The 26,686-nt window shown below is 42.2% G+C and overlaps 3 protein-coding genes across 3 annotated transcripts in view; 1 reads left to right on the plus strand and 2 right to left on the minus strand.

The window, feature by feature from the left end:
* LIN52 (lin-52 DREAM MuvB core complex component) overlaps positions 1-519 on the minus strand; it is a 95,349-nt gene extending 94,830 nt beyond the window's left edge. The window contains exon 1 of the mRNA XM_070403619.1: positions 476-519. Coding sequence (XP_070259720.1) covers positions 476-506 — 31 coding nt within the window. The 5' untranslated portion in view covers positions 507-519. The remainder of the gene's footprint in view (positions 1-475) is intronic.
* Positions 520-999: 480 nt separating this feature from the next.
* On the plus strand, positions 1,000-26,140 carry ALDH6A1 (aldehyde dehydrogenase 6 family member A1). The gene is made up of 12 exons (XM_070416730.1): positions 1,000-1,105; positions 11,664-11,720; positions 13,029-13,103; positions 13,268-13,429; positions 13,657-13,735; positions 14,162-14,464; positions 16,312-16,433; positions 18,018-18,207; positions 18,412-18,593; positions 21,100-21,279; positions 21,543-21,641; positions 24,881-26,140. Exons 1-12 carry the CDS (start codon positions 1,058-1,060, stop codon positions 24,983-24,985), a joined length of 1,602 nt encoding a protein of 533 aa, XP_070272831.1. The 5' UTR covers positions 1,000-1,057; the 3' UTR covers positions 24,986-26,140.
* Positions 20,295-26,686, minus strand: part of BBOF1 (basal body orientation factor 1) — a 42,271-nt gene continuing 35,879 nt past the window's right edge. The window contains exon 12 of the mRNA XM_070416752.1: positions 20,295-21,776. Within this exon, the coding sequence (XP_070272853.1) occupies positions 21,765-21,776 (12 nt within the window). The 3' untranslated portion in view covers positions 20,295-21,764. The remainder of the gene's footprint in view (positions 21,777-26,686) is intronic.

Below are 26,686 nucleotides of genomic sequence, written 5' to 3' on the forward strand. Positions count from 1 at the left end.
CTGCGAGGGGCCGGGAAGGTCCCCCGCTTCTCGAGCTGCCAGGACAACCGTACCAATCTGGGCAGAAAGAGGATGAGGTCGGCCACCAATCCCAGCTACGGTGGGAGCGAAGAGTGCCAGGCGATCAAAGATGAGAGAGCCAACCCTCGAATGGGGCGCCCCAGAAGAAAGCTACCAGAAGGCACCTCCTTTCCCCCAACAGTAATCTCCGCCGCCGCCCTCCGTGAAGCTGAGGCTAAGGGAGCGGCTGGGCCCGAATGGGTCTCCCGCGGGTGCCCCCCTCCACCCGGCTGGTGCACAGCAGGGAAACTGAGCTCCTCCGGAGCATCTGTGAAGAATCAGCGAGCTGAAGACGCACCCGCATCCCGAGGAAGAGAAGTGGGAGGGGGAAAGAGAGGAGCCCAAGTTAAGACCGGCAGACGGAGAGCGGAAGTTGCCAGGGGGGCAGGCGAAGGATCTCTAAGCCGGCTCTTACCCTCTGTGGGAGACGCCATCTTCCAACCCATGTCACGTGACGCGACCAACCGTCGGCGGGAAAGCGAGGACCCGCAAGCCACGCCCCCAAAGGGAAACCGTATCCCCACTCCCAGGCCACATCTCGTTTGCCCCTTCTAGGGCGATCTTTGCCTAGCCCCGCCCCCTGTGCTGGCCACACCCCCCACGCACTGGAGGAGGCGGAGCGCCTGCCAATTCTAGGAAGGCTTTATTTACTTTCCTCAGTGAGGGGGCGGGGCCGCAGTCGTCCCTGTGGCCAATCGGGGCTCCCGGTGAAGGGGCGTCTTCCCTGCGTGCTGAATGGAGAGCACCCAAGTGAGGGGCGTCCTCCCTACCTCCGCCAACAGAATTTGCTGAGGTGGGAGAGGGGAGAGAGCGCTTTCACTTCTGACCAATCGCCTGTCCCCAAAACTGGGCATGAGGGTGGAGTCAGGAGTTAGGGCGAGTGATTGGCCGGGGAAATGGTCCTCTCCGCCAATGAAGAGGCGCGGCAGGATGAAGGGCCAAGTCTGGCAGCTGCAGTTCTGCTCCGGAGTCACGGGGAGTCGAGGCCCCGGGAACCATGGCGGCGGTAGTGGCGGCGGCGGCTGTGCGGGCTCGGATCCTGCAGGCGAGTGAGGGTGGCGCCCAGGGGTCGTGAAGCTAGGAACTGGGTCGTTTCCGTTCGCTCTCTGAGTCAACCCCATCCTGGCCGACCCTGCTGTTCCCACAAGACCTGTCCGGCCCTGTCCCACCCCCCGCGCTCCAGGTCCGTCCTCGTGGGATCCGAACCCGGACCACCGTGGGATCCTGCCCCTCCCACCCTTTTCCTCTTGAGCCTCCCCTCCTGTGGCTCTGGCCCGCTCTCCTCCTCCAGCCCTGCCCCCTTTCTGCTGCCACGCTCGCTTGCACTCACCTCTCCTTGGTCCTCGCACATTCTTTCCCCTTCACCTCTGTACCTGCCACCTCGCTGCCCCGAAACTCCCCTCTGGGTCACCTTTTTTAGAGCCTTTTCACCTGCCAGGAGCGTCCAGATTGTGTCCTTCCCCCACCCTTATTTCACTGTCTCTAATCCGAGCTGCAGGGGGTGGGGAGGAGGAGGCACTGAGGGGCGAGGGTCAGTGGGTGAACTTTGAATCTGCTTCTGGAAGAGTACACCAGGTTTCCCCCCCAAAGCAGCCCTGTGCTGTTTTCCCCAGCTGTGGCCATTTGCTTTTCCATCGCCCCGGGCTGCCCCCTTGCTTGCTGAGACTTTGTTAAACTTCTTCTCAGCAGAGTTACAGTGTTCGTATATCTAGGCTACTAGTTTGCCCCAAGCACGTGCCAGGGACTAAACAAATCTGAAACAGGTGAGAGAAAACAAGTGTAAGTCCCAAGTTCCTGCTCCCACGTCCGTTTTTAGTGGGCCGGTGCACCCCCAGCATTGCCCATGGGCACGGGGTGCTGGGGGATTGGGTCCTCGGGAGCCAGCCGGAGAGGTGGTGGAGCCGCAGGAGCTCATGCCTGAGGCCTGTGACCTCCAGCTCTCTCCATAGCCGTTCCCTTCTTGCTCGTGGCTGAGCAAGGACTTAGAAGAGGAGGCAAGATTTACCGCCAACAGCATGGCCCCTCTTACTCATTACCTCCAGCCCGGGGACTTCTTCCTTCATATTACTGGATTTTTACATAATATTGGTATTTACCACTTTTTAGTGAATTCTGCTGCAGAAACGTAATCGTTTTTAAGATTCTTAGCAGAGTCAGCAAAGGTCTATGTTGAAATACAGTATGCTATTTAATGGGAAAGTGTGGTAAATGGGTTCGACGGGTTTGTCAGATGATCTAGCGTCACTTGTATATTTCTTACTGTGATCCAAGTGTTTTTTTTTCTGGTGTCCTATTTTAGTAGTAGACAAGCGAAATTTCCACCCTGTGTTTTCCAGTTCTCCTTGAAATCTTTTAATGAAATTTACTTTTTTTTCCTTTGCCTCCTTCCCCTCCCCTCAATCACAATGAATCATTAAGAAGAGAGCCTCAGCCCTGGACAGCTGCTCAGTGATTAGAGCTTCAGCCCTGGGATGGAAGGGTTTCGAGTTCGATTCCCCGTCAAGGGCACATGCAGGAGGCAACCAATCGATGTGTCTCTCTCTTGTCATTGTTTCCCTCTCTCTCTCTTTCTCTGTCTTCCCCCTCCTCCCTCCTTTCCACTCTCTCTAGAAATCAATGGAAAAAATATCCATGGGTGAGGATTAAAAAAAGAGAGAGAGAGAGAAAGATCCTTAAGAGGGCACTATATTTTGTCTTTTGCATCAAGGTGAAGAACCTTCCTCCCCATATACTTTATTTTGGAAATACACTATTTTCTTAGTCATTTGGAGAAACTTCTGAGTTTAGAACAGAAATAGTAATCCTTAGCCGAATAGTAGTTACTGTAACATGAGACTTTGATAAAGAGTAGCCTAGATTCTGGCAGTCATGAATATTAGAGGACTATCGCCCTAGCCGGTTTGGCTCAGTGGATAGAGCGTTGGCCTGCGGACAGAAGGGTCCCAGGTTGATTCCAGTCAAGGGCATGTACCTCGGTTGCAGGCTCCTCCCCAGCCGGGTCCTGGCTGGGGCTCATGCAAGAGGCAACCAATCATTGTGTTTCTCTCACATCGATATTTCTCTCTGTCTTTCCCTCTCTTCCACTCCAAAAATCAATGGAAAAATAGTCTCAGGTGAGGATTTAAAAAAAATTTAGAGGACTATCAAACTGACCTGTAAAGGAGAGAGTTCATGTTTTCAGTTATTTAAGTACATAGTCAACATAACATCTCTATTATAGTTGTTAGTAAAATTTAGAACTTCTGCTTCTTGTGGTATTTTCTGATTCCCATTCAGAAAACCAATCTTAAAGAGTCTCAGTGATTTGCCTCAGTGATAAGGTATAAAAAGCACAGCCTTAGCTGGGTGGCTCAGTTAGTTGCGGGTTTGATTCCAGTCAGGGCACAGAACTAGGTTGTGGGTTCAATCCCTGGTCAGGGCACATGCCGGAGGCAACTGATTGGTGTTTCTCTCTCTCATCCATGTTTTTCCCTCTCTTTCTCAATTCATTCGTCTCTCCATAAAAAAAAATCAAAAAAACATATCCTAAGGTGAGGATTTTTTTTTTAAAAAGCACAGGCTTCACAATTATACTGAGATTCTATCTCAGCTCCACCATTTCTAGTTTTTAAGAATTTTGAAAAAAAAAAAAAAAAAGAATGTTTGTGAAGATTAGAATTAATGAATATAACGAAGTAAGTTACCTGACACTTACGGCTGAAGTCATCCAAGGTTTCCTGACTAGGAACTAAATTCAGGACTTAAGTCTTGGCATCTCTTTCTGTGTCAGGCACTCTCCCCAGGCTTTGGGAAAAGAGAGGTAAATAAAATACTCACTGAAAGCTTCCCTATTTTAATGCAACAGTAACTGCTAAATAATGGGAGTGCACAGAGTACTACAGGAACATATGGGAAGAGCCCCAGACTCAACCTGTGCAGTTCAGGAAAAGCTTCCAAAAGGAGTTGGCTCTGGGCTTGAGTCTTGCAAGACTAGCAGGCCTTTAGCCAAGGGGAGAAGGGAGTTCCTGGTAAAGCAAGTACAAAAATAAACGCTTAAAGAACAAGAAATTTGGTGTGACTGGACTTAGGGTAGTTTCTTCAGCAACAGTGCTAATGATTGTTTCTTAGGAAATGAAGAAACTATAGATATAACCTGTCAAAAACTATTTGATAGATTTTTTGTTTTTGTTTTTTCTTTTTAAATATATTTTTATTGATTTCAGAGAGGAAGGACGAGGGAGAGAGAGACAGAAACATCAAGGATGAGAGAGAATCATCGATTGGCTGCCTCCCGCATGCCCCCCCGGCCCTCTGTCCCGCCCCCCCCACCCCCCCCCCCCCCCACCCCCGCTGGGGACTGAGCCTGCAACCCAGGCATATGACCAGAATCAAACCCGGGATCCTTCAGTCCATAGGCCAACGCTTTATCCACTGAGCCAAACCAGCCAGGGCTATGTGATAGTTTTATTATACCAAATGCAATGCCTTTTATGCCTTCTTCACAGCAGGGAGGCTCTGTGCAAGTGGAAAAAATAAAACTAAGTAACCTAGCATGCTCAAGTTGACTGATGCATGCATTTTCTGCCCTATAAGAGAGTATACATGAAACAAAATAAATATCAAACAATTGCTTGGTGTATACTCATTCTTTCATTTGGCAAAATATTACTGAGTGCTTATTCTATTCCAGAGCAGTGCAAGGGGCTGAGGACCATCTAGTGATCTAAGGGGAGAAAGACTTAATAATTAAGATGTTATTCCATAATATGACATGAGAAATAAAGGAATTCAGGTGTTTTATAAACTCTACAATTAGGTACTTCGCCTAGACCTGAGATTAAGACTCAAAAACTTCTAAGTAATGCCCTGGTCAGTATGGCTGAGTTGGTTGGCTGTCATCCCATGCATCGAAAAGTTGCTGGTTCACTCCTAGTCAGGGCACATGCCAAGATTGCAGGTTCATTCCCCGGTAGGGGGCATGCCGGAGACAGCCAATCGATATTTCTTTCTCCCTCTCCCTGCCTCTCTCTCTAAAAATCAGTGAAAACATTTAAAAAGAAAATTTCCAAGTCTGCTACTTCTCCCACTCTCAGGAGTTAACCTTGTTTCTTCTACTTCAGAGGAAACAGAAACCATAAAGTGAGAACTTCCTCAACTTCCTACTAGCAAACCTACAAAACTGATCCAAAGTGATGGCTAAGTAGAGAAGAAAGTAGGAATGAATCAAGCAAGGGAATGAAGAAATTTCAGGCAAGAAGCAGCAGCCTGTGCAAGAACAAAGAGAGCTCAAACTGTGTTCCAAATGGCAGGAACATAGCACAGAGGAACCTATGAAACTAGAGAAGTAAAGATACTATGTAAGTCTTCTCAGCAACATCAAGATTAGCCTTCATCCCTAGGGCAGTGGGAAGCCATTGGAGGGTTTTAAAAAAAAGGATGATCTAACCCAGTGGTTCCCAAACTTATTTGGCCTACCGCCCCCTTTCCAGAAAAAATATTACTCAGCGCCCCCTGGAAATTAATTTTTTTAAAATTTTAATAGCAATTAAACAGAAAGATATATGCCCCCAAATGCACCTGTGGCCATCACCGCCCCCCTGGATCGCTGCAGCGCCCACCAGGGGGTGGTAGCGCCCACTTTGGGAATCACTGATCTAACCAGATTTGTGTTTTAGAAAGACCCTCTGGCTATGAGATGGAAACTAGGTTCACAAGATTTAAGATTGAAATCCAGGTTAGAGACAATGATGGTACGGGTGATGGCAGGAGGGGTAAAGGAAAAGGGGTGTAGTCAAAGATTTCTGGGGGAACAAATTGCCTGGACTTAATTTATTCACTGTGAAGAGAAAGGGAGGAGTTGGGATGACATTCAGGTTTCTGGTTGGGCAACTAGGTGAACAGTAAGCAGTCCCATTCACTGCAAGGTGGCCTATAGGAAGCAGAAAAGTTGGTGGGAAGAAGAATTCAGCTTTTTCAACCTGTACTTAAATAATAAGTAGAGATAGAGCAAAGACAGTTATGTGGATACTACCTGAAGAGGAAGATTCTGGCTAGGAACTACAAATTTGGGCATCATCAGGATCTAACTATTTAAGCCACAGGAGGAGATAAAATCACTCAAGGAGAGTATGCAGAATAAGAAGAAAAGAAGGCCTAAGACCCAATTCAAAGTGGCCAGGCAGAGGAGAATGAACTAGAAAAGAAGGCAGAGAAATAGCCCAAGAGAAAGAAGAGATACCCGGGTATCACAGAAGGCAAGTGAAAAGGGGGTTCAGGAAGGAGGGCATGATTACTGTGTTATATAAAACTAGTGGCTTAGTGCACGAAATTGGTGCACTCGAGGGGGGTGGTCCCTCAGCCCAGCCTGCGCCCTCTCGCAGTCTAGGACCCTCAGGGGATGTCCGACTGCCACGGAAGCGGGAGAGGCTCCTGCCACCACCGCTGCGCTTGCCAGCCCCGAGCCTGGCTTCTGGCTGAGTGGTGCTCCCCCTGTGGGAGCCACTGACCCCAGGGGGCAGCTCCTGTGTTGAGCGTCTGCCCCCTGGTGGTCAGTGCGTGTCATAGTGACCGGTTGTTTTGCCATTTGGTCAATTTGCATATTAGGCTTTTATTATATAGGATTTCCTAGGGTTGAGAGTCCAAAGAAAGGCCGAAAATTCCTTGATTACATGAAGTTTATAAAGGGAACATATCTGAGGTTCCTCTTGGGTGACTGGAAGATGGTATGGATATCCTTTGTGCCATGTGGCAGGCACTAAAGCAAGCATGTCAAACTCGCAGCCCACAATGAATATTTTTGCGGCCTAGCCAATATAGTGGTATGTAAAAAATGTTTTAATAAAATTTTGTAACTTTATTTTTACAATATTCTGTTAGACATAATTATTAATAACAAACTACAACATTGGCTAATGACAGATTACTATAATCATGTTGCATTCCTTTCCCTTATGCTCCTTACTCGCAGGCGCACCATTTCTCTCCACTAATACTAGCAGTGAATATTTTAGCAGCCAATTGCCACGTCATTAGTCTTGTACTGACTTGTTTGGTGTGCGCAATAGGAAATATTTTATTTCGGAGAACAAGAAAAACAGGTTTATTTGCGTTATGCTTATTTGTGCAGTTATTCAGTCTCTGGTAGGTTAATGTTCAAGAAAAAATATTAATTTTTATTAAAATGTTCTATTTTATGTTAACGATTACCAATTTATGTCAGCCCTTTGTATTTAGCATGTCTCTATCGAAATGAATCTATATTTCTATGAAAATTGAAGCTTTTGTTTTTTTGCAGCCCACATAAACTTAAACCTTGTTTATTTGGCTCATGTTAGCCTTTGAGTTTGACATGCTTGCACTAAAGGGTTCTATAGGACAGGGCTGGATGGATGGGGTACTGGGGCATGAGCTACCCCAGATAAGGGGGAAATGTTTTGTGTGCTTGATGGGGTGGGGGTAATGACCTATTCCAGGAACCAGTATGCTTGGGTCATAGGGGAGGGGTGAATTAGATAGTCCCTGGGGGGATTTTGGGAAGCAATCTTAGTTCTGGCCAGGATCTAGTTAGCAGGGCCCCATAGCTGTCACATCATGGCATAGTCTCTCCTCCACACCATGTCACCTTTGCTAAGAGGTCAAGTGTGATGGAGTCCATGGGATGTAGGAAGTTACTGGTGTTCAATCATGAAGGTTAGAATAGATTGAAGAGTTAGTGGGAGATGAGGAAATAGAAGTAATTAGTATAGAGCAGCGGTGGCCAACCGGTGGTCCATGAGGTCCTAATGGTTGGCGACCGCTGGTATAGAGAACCCTTGCTATTGGATGGAGAGAGGTTTATAAGATACAGGAAAGAAAGGATAATTGATGGAAGTCTAAGAGCCAGCAGGAGCCCAGGCCGGGTGGCTCAGCTGGTTGGGCGTCATCCTGTGCACCAAAAGGTTGCTGGTTCAATTCCCTGTCAGGGCACATGCCTGGGTTTCGGGTTCAAAACCCGCTAGGGAGCGAGCAGGAGGCTGCTGATCAATGTTTCAATCTCACATCAATGTTTTTCTCTCCCTCTCTCTTGAAAAATCCATAAAAATATATTTTTTTGTTTTGTTGTTGTTAATCCTCACCCAAGGATATTTTTCCATTCATTTTTAGAGAGAGTGGAAAGGAGAGGGAGGGAGAGACAGAGAGAAACATCGATGTGAGAGAGACACATTGATTGGTTGCCTTCCACATGCACCCCAACTAGGGCCGGGTATCAAGCCTGCAACCGGTACGTGCCCTTGACTGGAATCGAACCCAGGATCCTTCAGTCTGCAGGCTGACTCTCTGTCTACTGAGCCAAACCAGCTAGGGCAATACAAATATTTGTTTTTTAAAGAAAGAAATTTTTAAAAAGAGGCAGCAGGAAAGGTTGGTGCATGGGTTAGCCTTAGACTGGAGGACAGACACCATTTCAGTCAGTCCACAGATATTGATTGTGCACCTCTGTCTCCCAGTCACTTTGTTCTCACAGAGCTTGCTAGCTACTTTCTCCATTATAAGAGGGAGGAAGGAAAAAAGATGGCTATAATTGCAGGTCAATTTTATAGATTTGCTAGTAGGAAATTCTCATCTCATGGTTTCTGTTTCCTCTGAAATTTAGGAAAGCAAAGTCAGCTCCTGAGAGTAAGAGAGGAAGTAGCAGAGTTGGAAGTTTTAAGAGAATTGATAAGTTTTTAAATAGCAAGGAGTGAGAACAAGTAAGTATTTATAATAATAAAATAATAATGACATTTATTAAACACCAACCATTTTTCATATCTGTACAGTTTTGATCACAATAACTCTGTAAAACAACCAGTACGTGCCTTGACCGGAATCAAACCCAGGACCTTTCAGTACGAGGATTGATGCTCTACCCACTGAGCCAAGCCAATTAGAGCAATACAAATATTTTTAAAGCAAGTGAACAAGCCTATCCTAATGGAACTTACAATCTTTTGGGTAACAAGTACTTAGGCAATTACAACAGAGACAAATAAACCTGATAGGGGAAGTATTGTCTGCTATGGGAGTACAAAAAGAGGAACACCTAAACTAATCTGAGGCAGAGGGAGTCCAGCCCAATGCACCTTTCTTTTGTTCAATAGATATTTATTGAACACCTACTATGTACCACATTGGTATTGGGGACATGGCTATAAATAAGACATGGTGGGCTCCAGGACAGTGTTGGTGGTTTGAGATAGCTTTTGTGAGGAATGGAGGAAGAAGCAGAATAGGCATTTAGAAGGTTTGTCTGCTGGTCCAAAGGACCCTTTCTCCTGGACAGTGCTACAGATGCACAAATCTTGCACTTCATGCAGCGCTAAACCTTTGTTAATGTGTTCTCTATTCAGACAAGATAATAGGTTAATATATTCCAGTCCAAGGTATTTCATATTGCTCACTTTGATTAGACTTTAATATTTATTAAATCAACTTCCATAACATATACATATACAAACTATTTATTTAGAGTAAGCATGTCAAACTCAAAGGCTAACACGAACCAAATAAACAAGGTTTAAGTTTATGTGGGCCGCAAAAAAACAAAAGCTTCAATTTTCATAGAAATGTAGGTTTATTTCGATAGAGACATGCTCAATACAAAGAGCTGATATAAATGATTAATTAACATAAAATAATAGAACATTTTAATAAAAATTAATATTTTTTCTTGAACATTAACCTACCAGACACTGAATAACTGCACAAATTAATAAGCATAACACAAATAAACGTATTTTTCTTGTTCTCCAAAGGTCAAAATATTTCCTATTGCATACACCAAATAAGTCAGTCCAAGACTAATGACGTGGCAATAGGCTACTAAAATATTCGCTGCTAGTATTAGTGGAGAGAAATGGTGCGCCTACGCATAAGGTTCACAAGGGAAATGAACGCAACACAATTATAGTAATCAGTCAGGGAATGTTATAGTTCATTATTAATAATCTATATATATAAAAAGCTAAATGACCAGCTGACAGGCCAGTACCTATGACATGCACTGACCACCAGGGGGCAGACACAATGCAGGAGCTGCCAAGCAACAGCAACTTTGCAGAGTGGCCTCTCTCCAGGACTCCTCAGGGGATGTTAGACTGCTGGTTTTGGCCCAATCCCCGCAGGCCAGGCCAAGGGACCCCACCTGCCAGAGGGACCCCACTCACTCCACAGACACCCTTCGAGCCCCAGCACTGCCCCAGGTGCGACTGGCTGAGGAGGGACCATGGGAGGTTGGCTCCAGAGCATGTCCAGCCCATCTCGCCTAGCTGGCCACCTTCTAATTAATTTACTTTCAATGTGCACGAATCCGTGCACCGGGCCTTTAGTTATGTATAACAGGATATTATAAAAATTAAGTTATGAAATTTTATTAAAATGTTTCTTACATACCATTATATTGGCTGGGCTGCAAAAATATTCATTGTGGGCTGCATGTGGCCCACAGGCCGCAAGTTTGACATGCTTGATTTAGAGATTTATTGAACTGACCCCCCTCCAGTATTCTAATCATAATCTCTAAGGTACATGTGGCATTTTTAAAAAATAGCTTTATTGAAATGAAGTTGACAGAAACTGTATATATTTAAAATGTACAATTTGATAAGTTTTAATATTTGTATACACCTATGAAAACATCATCACAATCAAGATAATGATTATATCCATATCCCCAAAAGTTACCCTCTACCCTCTGCTCTCCACCTCCCACATCATCTTTAGGTAACCACTGATGTGCTTTCTGACACTACAGATTAGTTTGAATTTTCTAGTTTTATATAAATAAGTTATGTAGTATGTACTCTTTTTATGTATGACTTCTTTTACTCAATATAATTACTATAATTATTCAGGTGGTTTCATTCCTTTTTTTTGCTGGGTAGTAGTCCAATGTATGGATATACCACATTAGTTCCTCTATTCACCCATCTAATGGTAGACGTTTGGTATATTTCTAAGTTTTGGGCTGTTATAAATAAAGCTGCTCTGAACATTTGTGTTTAAGTATTTGTATGGGCATATTATACTTATATTTGATACTTGGTTATATACTGTCTTACATTCAACACCTATTGTGTTGGATACCATGCTAAGTATTTTCATATTGTTAGATTTATGGTGACTACATTTTCCAGGCCAAAAATTAGGAAAATATGGACTAATGAAAGAAAAAGTATTTTTAATTGATATTAGAGAGAGGAAGGGAAATAGAGAGAAAGAGAGACAGACATCGATGTGCAAGAGAAACATCAATTGGTTGCCTGCCATAGGCACCACCACCAGGGATTGAACTCGCCACCTAAGTATGTGCCCAGGGACAATGCTCAACCAACTGAGCAGCCTGGCTGGGCAAAAATTATTTTTTTTAATCAGGACTGTCCAGAAATTCAGGATACTATCATTATAGTTTCTTGTTTTCTCAATTTGCTGTATCTCAGTCTCATGTCTTTTCAAAGATTATATGACCCTTGAGAACAACAAACATCAAGTCCTTTTTCATATATCCACAATAACTAGTATAATATTAAGCATATAGTAGCCATTCACTACATTTTTAATAATTTTCTGTTCTCATTTATAAAAATAATCATTCTTTTACCTCACAGGTTTCTTCCAAGGTGAACTCCACTTGGTATTCAGCATCCTCCTTCTCTTCTTCAGTGGTGAGTTTATTTGGCATGAAAAGTTGACTTCTGAGAAGGAATCCAGTATAATTTTTGGATATTCCTCAAAATTTATCTTCTTTATGTAACTGTGATCAGAGTGTATGTGAAACTTTCTTCTGGGTTTTCTTATTTAATATGTCTATTATGTTAGGATTTTAGTGGCTGCATTATATTCCATTAAGTATACATAACCTGAATTAACTCGTATTTTCCCCATATAACATTTAGATTGCTTCAGTTTTTCAATATTGTTTTACAAACATTTATTTACAGTTTGTTTTTTTACTTCTTTTAGATTATTTCTCTTCTGAAATAAGATAACTGTGTTAAAAGTTACAAACATTTTCATGGCTTCTAGATGTTTAGTTGATCCCGCCAGGTGATTTGTACTTCTTGACAACCTTTAGAGTTGTTTTTACAGACCTTGTGTCTGTCAGCCATATGTAGTACCTAAAATCTAATAAATAGGACTGGTGCTCAAAATCCTTTCTACAAAGCATGCACACACTATAGCACAGTCGCCCTTCACCTTTTTTGGTCCACAGACCCTTTTGAAAATTTAACAAAAGTAAGCTTCTCAGAAAAAAAATCACAGATAAAAACATTTTTAAAATATTTTGATCATAGCCCTAGCTTGTTTGGCTCAGTGGATAGAGGTTGGCCTGTGGACCAATAGGTTCCGGGTTCGATTCCAGTCAAGGCTACTTACCTTGGTTGCAGGCTCCTCCCCAGTCGAGGCACCTCCCAGCCCCGGTCAGGGATCATGCAGGAGGCAGCCAATCGATGTTTTTCTTATACCAATGTTTCTCTCAGTCTTCCCCTCTTCCACTCTCTCTAAAAGATCAATGGAAAAATATCCTTGGGTGAGGATTAAAAATATACATATATTTTTATCATAAAGATAAGACATTATCATGCTAATGTAACAACATCAGCTGGACCAAGAAGTCACAATAGAGCTAATCTTTGTTAACACACAATCTGCTGCTTTTTTAGTGTAAGCTTTACAGTGACATGTGTTTACTCATGAAGTTCCACTGTGTGATTAGCTGGGAATTTCCTATTTTCAGAGAGATCACAGTTTTCAGAAACTCTGCCACATCTTAACAAACACTATAAACAAGTCTATTGTGTATCGCTTTGGGAGTGGCAACATTTCTAAAGAGCAGTAGATTCCTTATCAAGCCAAATTCCTTCCTTTTTGTGATAGAGAGAAAAGTAAAACAATTAACTAATACAGTATTGTGTGTGTGTGTGTGTGTGTGTGTGTGTGTGTGTGTGTGTGTGTTATTGTTGTTTTTCCAGCCAACTGTAAAGCTCTTCATTGATGGGAAATTTATTGAATCCAAAAGTGACAAATGGATCGACATCCACAACCCAGTAAGCAAAGCTGCTTAAACTGACTAGCCTAGAATTCTGGGAACATGGTGGGAAAGTGGGGACCTGGGTGTCTATCGTGAAGCACGTAGTGTTGCCTTTGTAGCCATGAAAAATGGAGAAGGCGAGGCAGGGGCAAAGGATGATGTGCTGCTTTTTCCCATCAGGCCACCAATGAGGTCATTGGTCGGGTCCCTCAGGCCACCAAGGCTGAAATGGATGCAGCTGTTGCCTCCTGCAAACGTTCTTTTCCCGCATGGGCAGACACTTCAGTATTAAGCCGTCAGCAGGTTCTGCTTCGCTATCAACAACTTATTAAAGAAAACTTGGTAAGAAATCTGAATGACACCATTTTCCAAACTGTTGTCTATAGGAGACTTGTCACACCCACAGAGGCCCTTTTAGCTGCACTCCCTCACTGTTCAGTCCAGAGAGACGTAGATCATGGTTCTCTTTCTCATATTGCTTCTCCCCAGTTTCGTCCTTCCTTCGCTTCCTGAGAACTAAAAGGAGACACACCCTTGTATTGGTTTCTATTTGTGTGTTTTCTCTCTAGAAAGAAATTGCCAGGTTAATCACTCTGGAACAAGGGAAGACCCTAGCGGATGCTGAAGGAGATGTGTTTCGAGGCCTTCGTAAGCTGGGTGTCCCTCCTGGGGAGCTTCAGGGACATTTGGGAAAGGAGCAACAGAAAATGGGAGGCAAAGATCCCTTAATGAGGGATTGCTTCTTCCTTTATGTTGATTTTGTGATCCCATGATATCTTTTTGAATACTTGTGGGAAATGGCAATACTTCTCAGCAATCTATGAAATTGGTTTACTTCATTTTTTGTTTTACTCAACTGATCTTCCAGTAGGTATGTACATTTCACTGTCTTTTTCCCATTTAGAGAATCTCATTTTGCACAAGCCCTTCCCCCATGGAAGGTCAAGTCAGTGTTTCTTCCTTCTGTCCTTAGCCTGAGCCACTCCCTGCCCTCAGGGCTTATTGGAGCGTGACAAAGGCAGGTAGTGTACCCTGTGGGCAGCTGCTGGCCTGACTGCTTCTTCTCTGTTGCAGAGGTGGTTGAGCATGCCTGCAGTGTGACATCCCTCCTGCTGGGAGAGACCATGCCATCCATCACCAAAGACATGGACCTTTATTCCTACCGTCTGCCTCTGGGGGTGTGTGCAGGCATTGCTCCATTCAATTTTCCTGCCATGATCCCCCTTTGGATGTTTCCCATGGCCATGGTGTGTGGAAATACCTTCCTAATGAAACCATCAGAGCGAGTCCCTGGAGCAACTATGCTTCTTGCTAAGTTGCTTCAGGACTCTGGTGCCCCTGATGGAACACTGAACATCATCCATGGACAACATGACGGTAATTGCCTTTCAGTACATGGCACTTAATCTGGCTTCCCAAATATCAAGGTGTTGAATGGTGATGGGTGTTCTAGAATGAGGAACCTAGGGATGAAGGGATTTACTAAGTTACCTCCATGTTTGAAGGTAATATTTGTTAACTGTTTTGCTGTCTGTGTGCTAAGGTAACTAACTAGGGAGTAGCAGTGCTTCTTGCCCTACAAAATACATTGGGACAAAGAAATATGGATTAGGGCAAGACACAGATAAGATTAAAGATAAAGTTTTCACTTTAATATTGAGATAATTTATGAGGATTTTTAATTCAGAGACTCACTTTATGGACCTCAGAGAGACTAAAGGCCTTCTAATTCATATAATAATAGCTACTACTTAAAAATTGCTTCTGTGTTTCAGGCACTGTTTCCTGTATCTTACATATATTATTTCATTTAATCTTTATAAGAACCCATTTAGATAGATGCTATTTTTCCATTTCACAGATAAGAAAATTGAAGCATAATGAAATTAAGTAATTTGCTCAAAATCACACTGCTAAAACCTATCAGAGCCAAGATGTATATATCCAGGAAGGCTGAACCTGGTTTTTACTTTTAAATATAGTCATGTGGCACATAACGATGTTTTGGTCAACAACAGACTGCATATACAACAGTGGTCCAAAAAGATTATAATAGAGTTGAAAAATTCTTATCACCTAGTGACATTGTAGTCATGGTAACATTGTAGTGCAATGCATTACTCACGCGTTTGTGGTGATGCTGGTATAGAAAAGTATAGCATATGCAATGATGTACAATACATACTACTTAATAATGATAATAAATGACTGTATAACTCAGCCGTGGGCAAACTACGGCCCGCGGGCCAGATCCGGCCCGTTTGAAATGAATAAAACTAAAAAAAAAAAAAAGACCGCACCCTTTTATGTAATGATGTTTACTTTGAATTTATATTAGTTCACACAAACACTCCATCCATGCTTTTGTTCCAGCCCTCCGGTCCAGTTTAAGAACCCATTGTGGCCCTCGAGTCAAAAAGTTTGCCCACCCCTGGTATAACTGATTTGTGTACTTACTATGCTATTCTCTTTGGTATTTTAGAGTGTATTCTTTCTACTTAAAAAAGAAGTGCGCTGTAAAATAGTATGCCGTATTATGCTGGTAGCAGCCTTATACATCTCATGTTTACTGCACCTGTTGATTGCATCATTTTCTCTTGTGTTTAATTTAATCTCATATGTTTTATACAGAAGCATACTGTACAGGTTTGTAGCCTATGAACCACAGGTTATACCATCTAGGTTTGTGTAAGTGCACTCGATGATGTTTGCGCAATGACAAAATTGCCTAACGATGAATTTCTCAGAATGTTGTCCCCGTCGTTAAGCAGCACATGAGTGTACTATGCTATATTGTCTCTCACATAAGGGCACAGCAGTATCTGAGAGTTCTGGTATGTAGTGACAGTTGAAGAACAGAAGTGTTGAGTATTGAAGAGCTGTTATTTTGGAGAATTTTATAAGAGTGTGTTTGAGCCCAAACTGAGGACAGTGCCAGGAAGCACGATCTCATGCTCTGAATGGCTGTTATTTTCAAGAAAAATAGGAGTTGTAAGTTTCATAGTTAAAAGTGGAAATTCTGGAATAGCAAATGAGAAAAATAATGAAAGGGAAGATGCTAAATAGACTTTATAGTTTAAAGAATTAAGAGGACAAAGAAAGAGAGAACTTCAAAATGGGAATCCAGCATTGAAACATAGCAGTGGGGAAAGGGGAAATTTGTTATGTTGAGAAACCCATAGCCATTTGTTCCTTTATGGTGATCATTTATTTTCTTCTTAAAGCTGTGAACTTCATTTGTGATCATCCGGATATCAAAGCAATCAGCTTTGTGGGATCCAACCAGGCAGGAGAGTACATCTTCGAGAGAGGGTCAAGACATGGCAAGAGAGTTCAAGCCAATATGGTGACGTCTTATTCCTTTTTTCTCTCAAACTTTGTTATATGTATTAAAATTACCTAGAAACAGCCCTGCAGCAGAGGGGCCTCTCCTCCCACTCTAACGCCAATGTTTCCTTATTCCCATTTCATCCTGAATAGCTTTCCTTTAATGATGAATATTGTGATGATGTTTATTCTAAGTGACTTTATTTTTTAAAAAATATATATATATGTATATGTGTGTGTGTGTGTGTGTGTGTGTGTATTATTGATTTCAGAGAGGAAGGGAGATGGAGAGAGAGATAGAAGCATCAATGATGAGAGAGAATCATAGATCGGCTGCCTCCTGCACACCCCTCACTGGAGATTGAGCCCGCAACCCAGGCATGTGCCCTGACCGGAAATCAAACCTTAACCTCCTGGTTCATAGGTTGATGCTCAACCACACTGAGCCACACTGGCCGAGCAACTTTAATTACCTTTTATCTTATACAACAAATTTGGGTGCCAAGGGGCACATCTTTCCCTGAGAATGTTATTCATATTCTTTGAGCTTTAGCAGTAACTGCTGAATTCTGGTTCTGGCCCTGTTTCTTCCTTCATACCATGCTTTTCTAGCCCTTTAACCTTTTCCTTCTTTTAAGGCGTATCCTAACTACTAATGTCAAAATATCTTCTTCCCTAAGAGTTCAGACTAAGGCACTGAGAAGAGCCCCATATCCCTATACGAGATGTGTGGTTTACTAGATTGCATAGTTTTGCTGTTCTCTTACTAGTTCCTTGTCAAATAGTTGGCAATTCTTTGATACTAAATATAAAGTCCAATTGCTACTTTCTTACTCTTTGACTAATATTGCATAAAGAATAGCCACCCGAGCACAGGTTTGGAAACTTCATGATATGCCTACTTATTTCTTTTCATGGCTGAGTGTATTTTGGCCAGTTTGACTTAAGTTCCTCCCAATTCACAGTATACCATGTGTAATGGGATAAAATTAAGTAGCTGGCATAGTATTTATCCATGTAGTCAATTATAGTTGTATCTAAAAACATGTTTGGAAATGACCAGATGTTATCCTTCATAGAAGTTCATGAGGATGTGTATCAGGAAGCAAGCCAGTCTGTGGAACCTCTTTCCAGAACTTGTTTATCAGGAGAGGGCTACCTCCTATTTTGTTTCATCTGGCTACTGGCATTATTACTGGCAGTTGTTTACACTGCTATTCATGTAACTGGAAACCCCAGCAGACAACAAATTCTTTCCTATCTAACAGGAAAGAGAAAGTAGTTCTCATTGGTCCTGGATGCAGTGTTAGCCTATCAGTTTGACTTAAATGTGATGATTGGGGTTCTTTTTTTTTTTTTTTTTTAATCTAAATAAACATGTATCAGCTTATCAACTGAGAAGGGGGAAAGTAATCTGGAGACTTGCTCGATGTTACCAAGACTTTAGCAATATCAAAATAATCAGTCTATCCTCAAAGCAGCAAAGGATAAATTCTCTAGTCCTTACCTTAAATGTTCATTTGAAATCTCATATTATTTGCCTAATTTTTAGCATAATTTTATTTTCTCAAGGAAGATTCATGTGCTTTCTATATTTCCTTAGGGAGCCAAGAACCATGGGGTAGTCATGCCAGATGCCAATAAGGAAAATACACTGAACCAGTTGGTTGGGGCAGCATTTGGAGCTGCTGGTCAGCGCTGCATGGCTCTTTCAACAGCGATCCTTGTGGGAGAAGCTAAGAAGTGGCTGCCAGAGCTGGTGGAGCGTGCCAAAAACCTGAGAGTCAACGCAGGTAATATGTTATCTGCCTAGCTCCTTTAGACTTTGCATTTGTTAAAACCAAGCTTTGGTTTTAACATTGGCTTTGGCCAATGGGAGCAATCATATCATTTTTTACCATTGCCCCTCTTTATACTGTACCTGTTTAGATTAATCTTTAGTTGGCAGTCATAAGTTATGTTAATGAAGACATTAAACACTTCTGTGTTGTTTATAGGAGACCAGCCTGGAGCTGATCTTGGCCCTCTGATCACACCCCAGGCCAAAGAGCGAGTCTGTAATCTGATTGATAGTGGAACAAAGGAGGGAGCCTCCATCCTTCTTGATGGTCGAAATATTAAAGTCAAAGGCTATGAAAATGGCAACTTTGTTGGACCAACCATCATCTCAAATGTCAAGGTAAACAACTCTGGATTAGTTGTTTCCCAGATATGGGAGCTGAAGGCACTTTAGAGGCTATGTTATCTCTTCCCTCCAATCCTATATAATAAAGAGCTAATATGCAAATGGTCATCGCTCCCTCACACCCTCGTGCCCTTGTGCCGGAACTGCTCAGACACTCAACACTGGGAAGAGAGGAATGGGGACCAGCCAGGTACAAATGAGCTCACAAGAGGAACGGGGACCAGCCAGGCACAAATGAGCTCATGAGAGAGGAATGAGTACCAGCCAAGCTGCAGCCCGGGAGAGGGACAAGCCGTCCATCCCGCAGTCCCGGATGCCAGCTCCTGTGGCTGCGGCCCAGGAAAGGGACAAGCCACCCGCCCCGCAGTCCCAGGTGCCTGCAGCTGCGGCCCAGGTGAAGCCACCCACCCATGGTCCCCTACGGCTGCAGCCGGCCCAGGCAAAGCTGGCCTGGGTCCTGGGTGCCTGTGGCCAGCCAGAGGGAAGGAAGCCTGGGTCCCGGGTGCCTGCGACCGGCCGGAGGTGGGAATCCTGGGTCCGGGTGCGGGGTGAGGCAGAGGCAGTTAGGGGGCGATGAGGCCAGCAGGAGAGCAGTTAGGGGCGATCAGGCCAGCAGGGGAGCAGTTAGGGGCGATCAGGCAGGCAGGCAGAGGTGGTTGGGGGCGATTAGGCAGGCAGAGGTGGTTAGGGCCGATCAGGCAGGCAGGCAGGCAGAGGGGTTAGGGGCGATCAGGCAGGTGAGCAGTTAGGAGCCAGCGGTCCCGGATTGGGAGAGGCAGTTGGACATCCCCCAAGGGGTCCCGGATTAGAGAGGGTGCAGGCCGGACTGAGGAACCCCCCCTTGCACAAATTTCATGCACTGGGCCTCTAGTTTATAAATAAAGAACATTTAATGACTAGAGACTTCATTTCTTGCCAGAATTATTCAGTTATTTTATCTAGAGTCTGATTTAACCTCCCTTCTCACTCATGATCTCTTTCTACTCTACTAGTACTCAGCAAACTTTTCATAAAGGGCTAGATAGTAAATATTTTTGGCTTAGCAGGGATATGCAATGTCTGTCACAACTACTCAACTCTTGACATACTAGTATGAAAGCAACCATTAACATTATGTAGCTGTGTTCTGTTAAAATTTTACTTATGGACAATGAAACTTTAATTACAAATAATTTTATATGCTATGATTGATTTTTTTCAACCATTTAAAAAATATAGAGCCCTGGCTGGTGTTTCTGAGTGGTTAGAGCATCAGCCTGAGCACCGAAGGGTCATGGGTTCAATTCCCAGTCCTGCAAGTACCTGGGTTGCAAGTCCATTCCCAGCCCTGGTCAGATACATGCAGGAGGCAACCAATCAATGTGTCTCTCTCACATCAATGTTTCTCTTTCTCTCTCCCTCTCCCCCCTCCCTCCCTCCTTTCCATACTCTCTCTAAAAATGAATGGAAAAATATCCTTGGGTGAGGATTAACAATAACAACAACAAAAATTATTCTTAGCTTGTTGGCTGTATAAAAACAGGCAGCACGCCATATTTGGCCCAATGACCATATTTTGCCAATCCCTCTCTTATACTTGTTACTTATTTGTTTAATGTCAATTTTTTCCCCATTCCTTCTTATTCCTAGCTTATAGTTATTGCAGTGTTTCCACCAACATATCAACCACCCCATATTTATTGAGTACTTACTCTGTGCTCTAAATTTAGCTGCATCTTTACCAGAAAGTGACAAAAGGAAGATAATTTTTATTATCAAATAAAAATGTTTATTTATTAAAACTCTACACGTTTTTCAGCTAAAATTAATGACTAAGTTGAGGTTAGGAGGCTTTTTTTAAAATACATATGTCCCCACAAATTCTACTATAATCCTGAATAATTAAGTTGAATTTAAGTGTAGTAGAAATTATGAAATCTCTTGCCAAAGAACCATGGAGGAAAATACCCACTTATAAATAACAAACACAGCTGACTAGCTACAGTGGTAAAGAATGTTTTGTATGTTTAATGTAACCTGCTATCAAAATATAAATGTGCAGACTCATTTGAGAAACAAAGGAATGAATGAGAATGGATTATTTATGTTATAGAAAACTTAGCACAGGGTTTCTTTAAATAGAAAGAAAACTCCTGTGGTATTTTAAATATATATTTGATTTATTTAAAAAATGAATTTTCATGTAAGTTTTCAGTAACATAATAATTGTATAAATCGGTTATACAATTATAAAAGAGGAAGCTAGTGATGGGTCACGGAACCTAAAAATTCAGTGCTTAAAGGAAAGGATTGTAATTGTAATTAATGGGAATTTCAAGTTATTGATAAAGATTGGTAGCTTGGAAGATGGAACACAGCAAGAAAGCACTTTAAAAAAAATAAGTGCTTTAAAATGAAAAACGATTACTAACATGAAAGCTGTCTATGTAAACAGTGGGCTCTAAATTAACAAATAAGTATAAAATACTGACTTCTTTTCTGGATGCATCACTCCTGGCAGCCAAATATGACTTGTTACAAAGAGGAGATTTTTGGTCCAGTTCTTGTGGTTCTGGAGACAGATACTTTGGATGAAGCCATCAAGATTGTAAATGATAACCCATATGGAAATGGAACTGCCATCTTCACCACCAATGGAGCCACCGCTAGGAAATATTCCCACTTGGTGGATGTTGGACAGGTTTGTGAAAATAATTTTTAGGAGATTCTCATAGCCATTTACTGTTTCCTGGGGAGATGGTAAACAGTGATCAGTTGCTACCGCTCTGGTCTCCCACAATGCCCCATTTTCTTCCTCAGGAATAAAAGTTCAGTGAGATGGATATAGGGTGGAAGGTGGGTATTTAAACTTGATCTAATGCCACGCATTTATGCTTCTAAGTGGAGAAGTTCCTTTGTTTGAGTCCTTTTCTTAATATCTGATGTGGATTTGTTCTGCTTTAGGTGGGTGTGAATGTCCCCATTCCAGTGCCTTTACCAATGTTCTCATTCACTGGCTCTCGATCTTCCTTCAGGGGAGACACCAATTTCTATGGCAAACAGGTAACAAAGTTTTTTTAAATGTCTTTTCCTCTAAGAAACTTTTATATATTCAGGAACAAGGATTCTGCAAGGAAGGGTCTGCCAGCAGCCTCTGTGAGGTCATACATTGTTCAGCACTGCCTGTCAGTAGGTCTCCTAGAAAAGATTTGAAAGAGAACAGAGTTTTAGGGAAAAAGCATACGGAAGTCCAAGCCTTTATATATGCCCTCTTCTCTGCCTCCTCATTTTCATCTGACTAACTCTTAATCACCTGTCATGTCTCCATTTAAAGAATGGACTCCTCCAGAAAACCACTTGACTACCACCAGCCCTTTCCTCAGTGCTCAGTTGGGTATGCCCTCATGTGCTCCCACCAATCCACATATTTCTCCCTGTAATGGTTATTCACTTAAAAAAATTTCTTTGAGCACCTTCTTTGTACCAAACTCTATTCTAGGCACTATAGATACAGCACTGAACAAAAGCAGATCTGAAACCAAATTGCCTGGGTTCAAACCCCAGCTTGGCCAGTTATTAACTGTGTGACTTTGGAGATACCTTCTCTTTGTCTCAGATTTCTTCATCTGTAAAATGAAAATAACAATAATACCTATATTTCATGAGGTTATGAGGATTAAGTTACCACTGTTATCACATCCTTCAGGAGGTGCATACTTCCTAAGGCAGGAACAGTTATGGCATATTCAAACAGCAGAAATGTCTGGAGCACAGGGAGTGAATGAGTAAGACAGTGGGGTAAGAGATGAGGCTAGAGAGGTGGGCATGGACAAGTCATGTAAGAATCTTTAAGCTATGCTAAGAAACCCTCATCACCCTTTAGTTACTTATCTGCAGCACCTGGCACAGAGCAGGTGCCCAAACATGTTGAACAAATGGGTTAGTGGAAGTTCTTTATAGTCCTACAGAAATTCAGCCATTTTGGAATATTCAGTAATAAATTACATTTTTTTTCTATAAAGGTCTCTCTTTTACATGTTAATAAAAAATTAACAGTGGACTTACATAGCAGAATATGGCAGTGTGGCTAACTGGCTAAGAAAAAATTTGATTATTTGGAGGCTTATTATACAGTTTGTGACAAAAATAACAGCTTTTATAAAACTAGTTTATACTATTAACAAAAATTTCTTTATAAGTTACTCTGTAAGTGAGGCTTCTTGCAGGAAAAGACTGACATCATATAGAGTTTGAAGTCTAAAATCCTCAGGTAATTAAATTGCTAATTTGTATTTTAGAAATGAAAAATCATCCTATATAATAATCCTATATAATAAAAGAGTAATATGCAAATTGACCCTAATGGCGGAATGACAGGTCACTATGATGCGCACTGACACCAGAGGCAGACGCTCAATGCAGGAGCTGCCCCCTGGTGGTCAGTGTGCTCTCACAGGGGGAACTGCTCAGCCACATGTCAGGCTGACGGCTGCAAGTGCAGTGGCGGTGCGGCCCAGGAGGAGCAGGCCTAAGCCATCAGTTGGACATCCCTCAAGGGCTCCATGGCTGCCAGACGGATGTCTGACTGCCAGCTTAGGCCCGATCCCCTGGGAAGTGGGCCTAAGCCAGCAGGTGGACATCCCCCAAGGGGTCCCGGACTGCGAGAGGGTGCAGGCTGGGCTGACAGAACTCCCTGAGTGCATGAATTTTCATGCACCAGGCCTCTAGTCCTTTATAATAAAAGCCCAGCGACCAAATGGCAGAACGACCAGAACACTGAAACAACCATGCCCCCTCGCCCTGGCCGGCCCCACCCCCAGTCAGCCCCCATAGGGGCAGGCCAACTGGACCCCACCAGTGCACAAATTTGTGCACTGGGCCTCTAGTCTTTATGTGTGTGTGTGTGTGTGTGTGTGTGTATATAAAAATAAAAGCCTAATATGCTAAGTGTCCGACTGATTGGTCGACCATTTATTTGGTCAACCGTTTGATCAGTTGCTATGACATGCACTGACCACCAGGGGGCAGACGCTCTGATCGGTAGGTTAGCTTGCTGCTGTGGTCCGGCCAATCGGGACTGGAGCCAACCTCCCACGGTCCCTGTCTGGCCTCTAAAATATTTCTTCTAATTAATTTCCTTTCCATGTGCATGAATTTGTGCACTGAGCCTCTAGTTCTTAAATAATAAAATGTAAACTTTAGTTGTATCTTATATTGAAAGTATATAATAATCTCTAAAGTTGTTTTCAATATATTAACATGGCCCAGAATGTCAAGTAATTCTAGAAGAGTATTTTAATCAAACTACTGTTTTTTTCCAAACAATATCTTTTTAGCTTTCTAGTAATTTGGTGTTAGATCTGTATAGTCCAGTGATGGCGAACCTTTTGAGCTCGGCATGTCAGCATTTTGGAAAACCCTAACTTAACTCTGGTGCCGTGTCACATATAAAAATTTTTTGATATTTGCAACCATAGTAAAACAAAGACTTATATTTTTGATATTTATTTTATATATTTAAATGCCATTTAACAAAGAAAAATCAACCAAAAAAATGAGTTCGCGTGTCACCTCTGACACGCGTGTCATAAGTTTGCCATCAGTGGTATAGTCTATTCTCTTTTGCTCAAGCCTATTCTTATAAAATAAACCATGTAGATATAAAGACTCAAATATGCTGAACTTTTTTTGGCTTACATGTTATAGATTATTTAGAAATGAATGTGTATACCAGACATTTTACTTTAGATTTGTAAGATATTGTGGATTTTATTGCTTCAGTATAGCTATTCGTCACTGACAGTTGTCAGAGATGCCTAATATAGATTTCATTCTTTCACTCCTTTCTCTTCTTCATGGGAAGGAGAGATTTGTATGCCATTTCATTTTCCCCTCACACATTGCTGTGAGGTGAACATTATGTCACAGGTAAGGCCGAAGGTTAAATGGCAGTCAACAAGGAGTAGAGGCAGGATTTGAGCTATGCCTCAAGACCTCGGAGCACATGATATTCAACTCTAGGAACAGAATGACCTACAAGTTTAACAGATTACATTGTTGAATTGGCCAGTATCAGCATAATGATAACTAAGGTTTGACTGTTTACTATGTGCCAGGTATTATGCTAAATGTTATAGATAAATTTATATGAACAATATATTGGATTTTAGTTGTACCTATTCCTCAAGTAGGAGAGTGAGTAGTACTTCGCAGCACCTCGTTCAAAAGTTGATTAAAAGAGGAATCATGAAATCTCCCCAAAATATATGCTAATTCTCTCTTTCTTCCTTTGTTCTCTTTAGGGCATCCAATTCTACACTCAGCTAAAGACCATCACTTCTCAGTGGAAAGAAGAAGATGCTACTCTTTCCTCACCTGCTGTGGTCATGCCTACCATGGGCCGTTAGAATGAGTTGTTCCAGACTCAGTCCATCCTGAGTCATCTCCCTTTATGCTTGACCACCTTCATTTGCCAACTTTGTTCAGATCAGATCCCTGAGAATGTAATACCTTGTAACTAAATCTTTCTCAGGACCATTAGCCCCTGCACAGTTGCTATAGAGAGACTCCTGGTGTAAATCTGAAACCGGATTTACTTACTCTTCATACTTCTCTTTTTGAGGTAACTGTTGTTAACTGTGAAATGTTAATCTGAAGGAGAGCTTAGAGCTGTTTTCTAAAAATTCTTCCCTCTTCTGATAACGTGAAGGGAAGATTAGTGATTGTAAAGATCATCCATAATTCACCCTTTGGTTGACCTTCAAACAGCCCTACATAATTGCCAGTGGGGGATACACCACTGCCAGGCTTTCCTGAGCCTATCATCCCATACTACACAAGATATAGTCCATTTCTACTTATCCCACCGTTGTGACAACTGTTTCTTTCTTTTTGCTGAATGCCACTTTGTCCTAGTGATTCATGACCACTACATTCTATCATCACCTCTGTCCTGCTTCTTCAAATAATTTTTCAAAGATACCTCAGTATGCATTGGATAAATCTCCATTTTGTTGTGTGTGCCAAATGTTAAAGTTTAGGGTTTGCTTCAACAATCATTAACAATTCAGTTATTAACTCAGATGCCAATAGGTTTTTTGTTTGTTTCTAGACCCAGATATCAAAGGGAGTTTGCCTTAAGCAAACCTAGCCTGATTATACTTTTTAATGAAACAACCCTTAATATAGAATAACTGACTAGGGTCTAAGACATTTTTAAAGCTTTTCATGAGATAAAGTAGTAAAAAAGAAATGCTTTGCCCTGCCTGGTGCGGCTCAGTTGGTTGGAGCATCATCCTGTGCACCAAAAGGTGGTGGGTTTGAATCCTGGTCAGGGCATATACCCAGATTGTGGGTTCAATTCCTGGTTGGGATGTGTACAGGAGGTAGCCAAACAATGTTTCCTTCTCCCTTTCTTCTCTCTCTCTCTCTCTCTCTCTCTCTCTCTCTCTCTCTCTCCCTCCCTCTCTCTCCCTCTCCCTCTCCCTCTCCCTCTCCCTCCCTCCCTCCCTTTCTTCAAAATCAGAAAAAACATATTTGAAATAAAAAAATGCTTTGACAGATTCTTTTGCTACCATTAATTCACCTATGTCTTTGATGTAGCTAAGCTTTAAGTCAAAGAGATATTGATATGCTAATCAAAATAGCTTCTGCCTTTTTGCTCTACATTCAGTTGAATCCCATCTTTCTGATGCAGTTTTCACCTAGTGAACAAGGAGAAGGCTTCTGGCTCAGGTAGAGTAAGTAATCTCTGGTCCCTAGCCAGATGATATAGGTCATTTATTTTTCTGTTTCCCTTCAGTCATATGGATAAATGCTGACCTACTCCATAGGAGTTACTCAGTGAATTAAGGATAGTGAAAACCTTGAAAATGTTTGTACACTCTACATAATTTACGCTTATTACTACCACCTACTGATAGAATATCAAAATCTTCAGTCACTTAAGGCAGTGATTTTCAACCTTTTTCATTTCATGGTACACATAAACTAATTACTAAAAAATTATATTTTTTGCCAAGCTGACAAAAAATTGGTATAATTTTGATTAATTTACAAAAAAATAATAACAATAATAATTACCTACCCTTTTTGTCCAAAATTACTTT

This window comes from Myotis yumanensis, unplaced genomic scaffold, assembly GCF_028538775.1.
Source record: "Myotis yumanensis isolate MYYU_CA2020_CCGP unplaced genomic scaffold, mMyoYum1.0.hap1 SCAF_1, whole genome shotgun sequence".
Lineage (NCBI taxonomy): Eukaryota > Metazoa > Chordata > Mammalia > Chiroptera > Vespertilionidae > Myotis > Myotis yumanensis.

Excerpts from the sequence above, each read along its gene's own strand:
- ALDH6A1 (XM_070416730.1), top strand. The coding sequence starts at position 1,058 with ATGGCGGCGGTAGTGGCGGCGGCGGCTGTGCGGGCTCGGATCCTGCAG. Across the intron at positions 13,104-13,267 it reads GGATCGACATCCACAACCCA|GCCACCAATGAGGTCATTGG; the intron begins GTAAGCAAAGCT and ends TTTTCCCATCAG. Across the intron at positions 14,465-16,311 it reads CATCCATGGACAACATGACG|CTGTGAACTTCATTTGTGAT; the intron begins GTAATTGCCTTT and ends TTCTTCTTAAAG.